At 47.3% G+C, this 1,699-nt stretch overlaps 1 protein-coding gene across 1 annotated transcript in view; it reads left to right on the forward strand.

Moving 5' to 3' along the window:
• dcst2 (DC-STAMP domain containing 2) overlaps window positions 1-1,358 on the forward strand; it is a gene marked incomplete at both ends in the record, with an annotated part of 16,777 nt that extends 15,419 nt beyond the window's left edge. Inside the window, one exon of the mRNA XM_080053330.1 lies at window positions 1,345-1,358. Within this exon, the coding sequence (XP_079909456.1) occupies window positions 1,345-1,358 (14 nt within the window). The remainder of the gene's footprint in view (window positions 1-1,344) is intronic.
• Window positions 1,359-1,699: the final 341 nt, after the last annotated feature.

Raw genomic sequence — 1,699 nt, forward strand, 5'->3', positions numbered from 1 at the left:
CACCAAAAAAATGGTACGGCCCACATTTGGGTGGGCACGGCCCACCCTGGCCCCTGTCTACCGCCAGCCCTGCTTAGTATTAAGGTCAATGAGTTATTTCCCGAAGTATTTTCCCAGATAAATCCTGATGAAACTTACTTCCCCTGTGTGTGTGTGTGTGTGTGTGTGTGTGTGTGTGTGTGTGTGTGTGTGTGTGTGTGTGTGTGTGTGTGTGTGTGTGTGTGTGTGTGACTTGCTTCCTGACTGCTCTGTGTGTGTTTTGACAGGCCGGTTTTGTCGGCCATGTTTCCAGAGTTTGGGAAACGTGTGTGTCGTGTGTGCGAGACCCATGACCTCAGAGGAAGGGCCACAGGAGGAGGGGTGAGTGTTTATACCTGTCTGTCTGTCTGTCTGTCTGTCTGTCTGTCTGTCTGTCTGTCTGTCTGTCTGTCTGTCTGTCTGTCTGTCTATCTATCTATCTATCTATAGAAAGTAGATAGATAGATACATAGGCCTAGGCTCTGTAAGCGGATATGTTGAAAGCTCATAGTGGCCCCCTTTCTTTACAGACCAGTTTACAGAGCCTAGGCTGTGTATTAACACTGGATTTGATTTCACCACACACACAGTACGGACGATTAGCAAAGTGTTTGACAAACACTCCAGAGTCGCTGACTTATTTTTTGTGTATTTTTTTAGACAGACAGACAGACAGACAGACAGACAGACAGACAGACAGACAGACAGACAGACACACAGACAGACAGACAGACAGATTTTTTTTAACTAAAACTGAATTCTCTTCCAGTGAGTCCAGTGATGATGATGGCTGGAGTTCTTCTTCTTCTTCTTCTGCGAATTCGGACGTCTGCAGCGCGGCAACAACACGGCCCATAGCAACACGACGCTTAGCAACCGGAGGCTACAAGAGACGGACGACACAACGAGAGAGAGAAAGCAGTGACAGGTGTGTGTGTGTGTGTGTGTGTGTGTGTCTGTCTGTCTGTGTGTGAATGAGTGTGTGTGTGTGTGTGTGTATTTTTTTTAAGATATTTTTTGGGCATTTTTATGCTTTATTGATAGTGCAAGAGAGACAGAGTTGAAATGGGGCAGAGAGGGGAGTGACGTGCAGAGAACGACCGCGGGCTGGAATCGAACCCGGGTCTGCTGCTGGGCCCGGCCCGGGAGGGGGACGCCTTACAGACTGAGCTAAAGGCGCCCCCCTGTGTGTGTGTATTTAATGTATGTGAATGTGTGTGTGTGTGTGTGTGTGTGTGTGTGTGTGTGTGTATGTGTGTGTGTATTCAATGTGTGTGTGTGTGTGTGTGTGAATGCGTCCTAAATGGTTCTAACTTGTGTTTCCAGTGGAGCAGACGTGATGGACTCCCACTCCTCCTCAGAGAGCAGCCTTCAGACAGTCACCGTACACAACACACAGGACACACACACCCGCCTCCACTCATTTAAATAAAGTGATTAAACGTGACTATGAGGTTTGTCATGTTTTGTTTGTGTGTGTGTGTGTGTGTGTGTGTGTGTGTGTGTGTGTGTGTGTGTGTGTGTGTGTGTGTGTGTGTGTGTGTGTGTGTGTGTGTGTGTGTGTGTGTGTGATGTGCCAGATCTGTTCCATGTTTTCGTGCACCTTATGTTCTTTTGTTACAATAAACCCAGGTTTCTTACACATTTACCTGTTTTTCACTGCTTTATGTTGCTTCCTCGA

The sequence above is a fragment of the Ammodytes marinus genome, assembly GCF_949987685.1.
Source record: "Ammodytes marinus genome assembly, chromosome: 25".
Classification (NCBI taxonomy): Eukaryota; Metazoa; Chordata; class Actinopteri; order Uranoscopiformes; family Ammodytidae; genus Ammodytes; species Ammodytes marinus.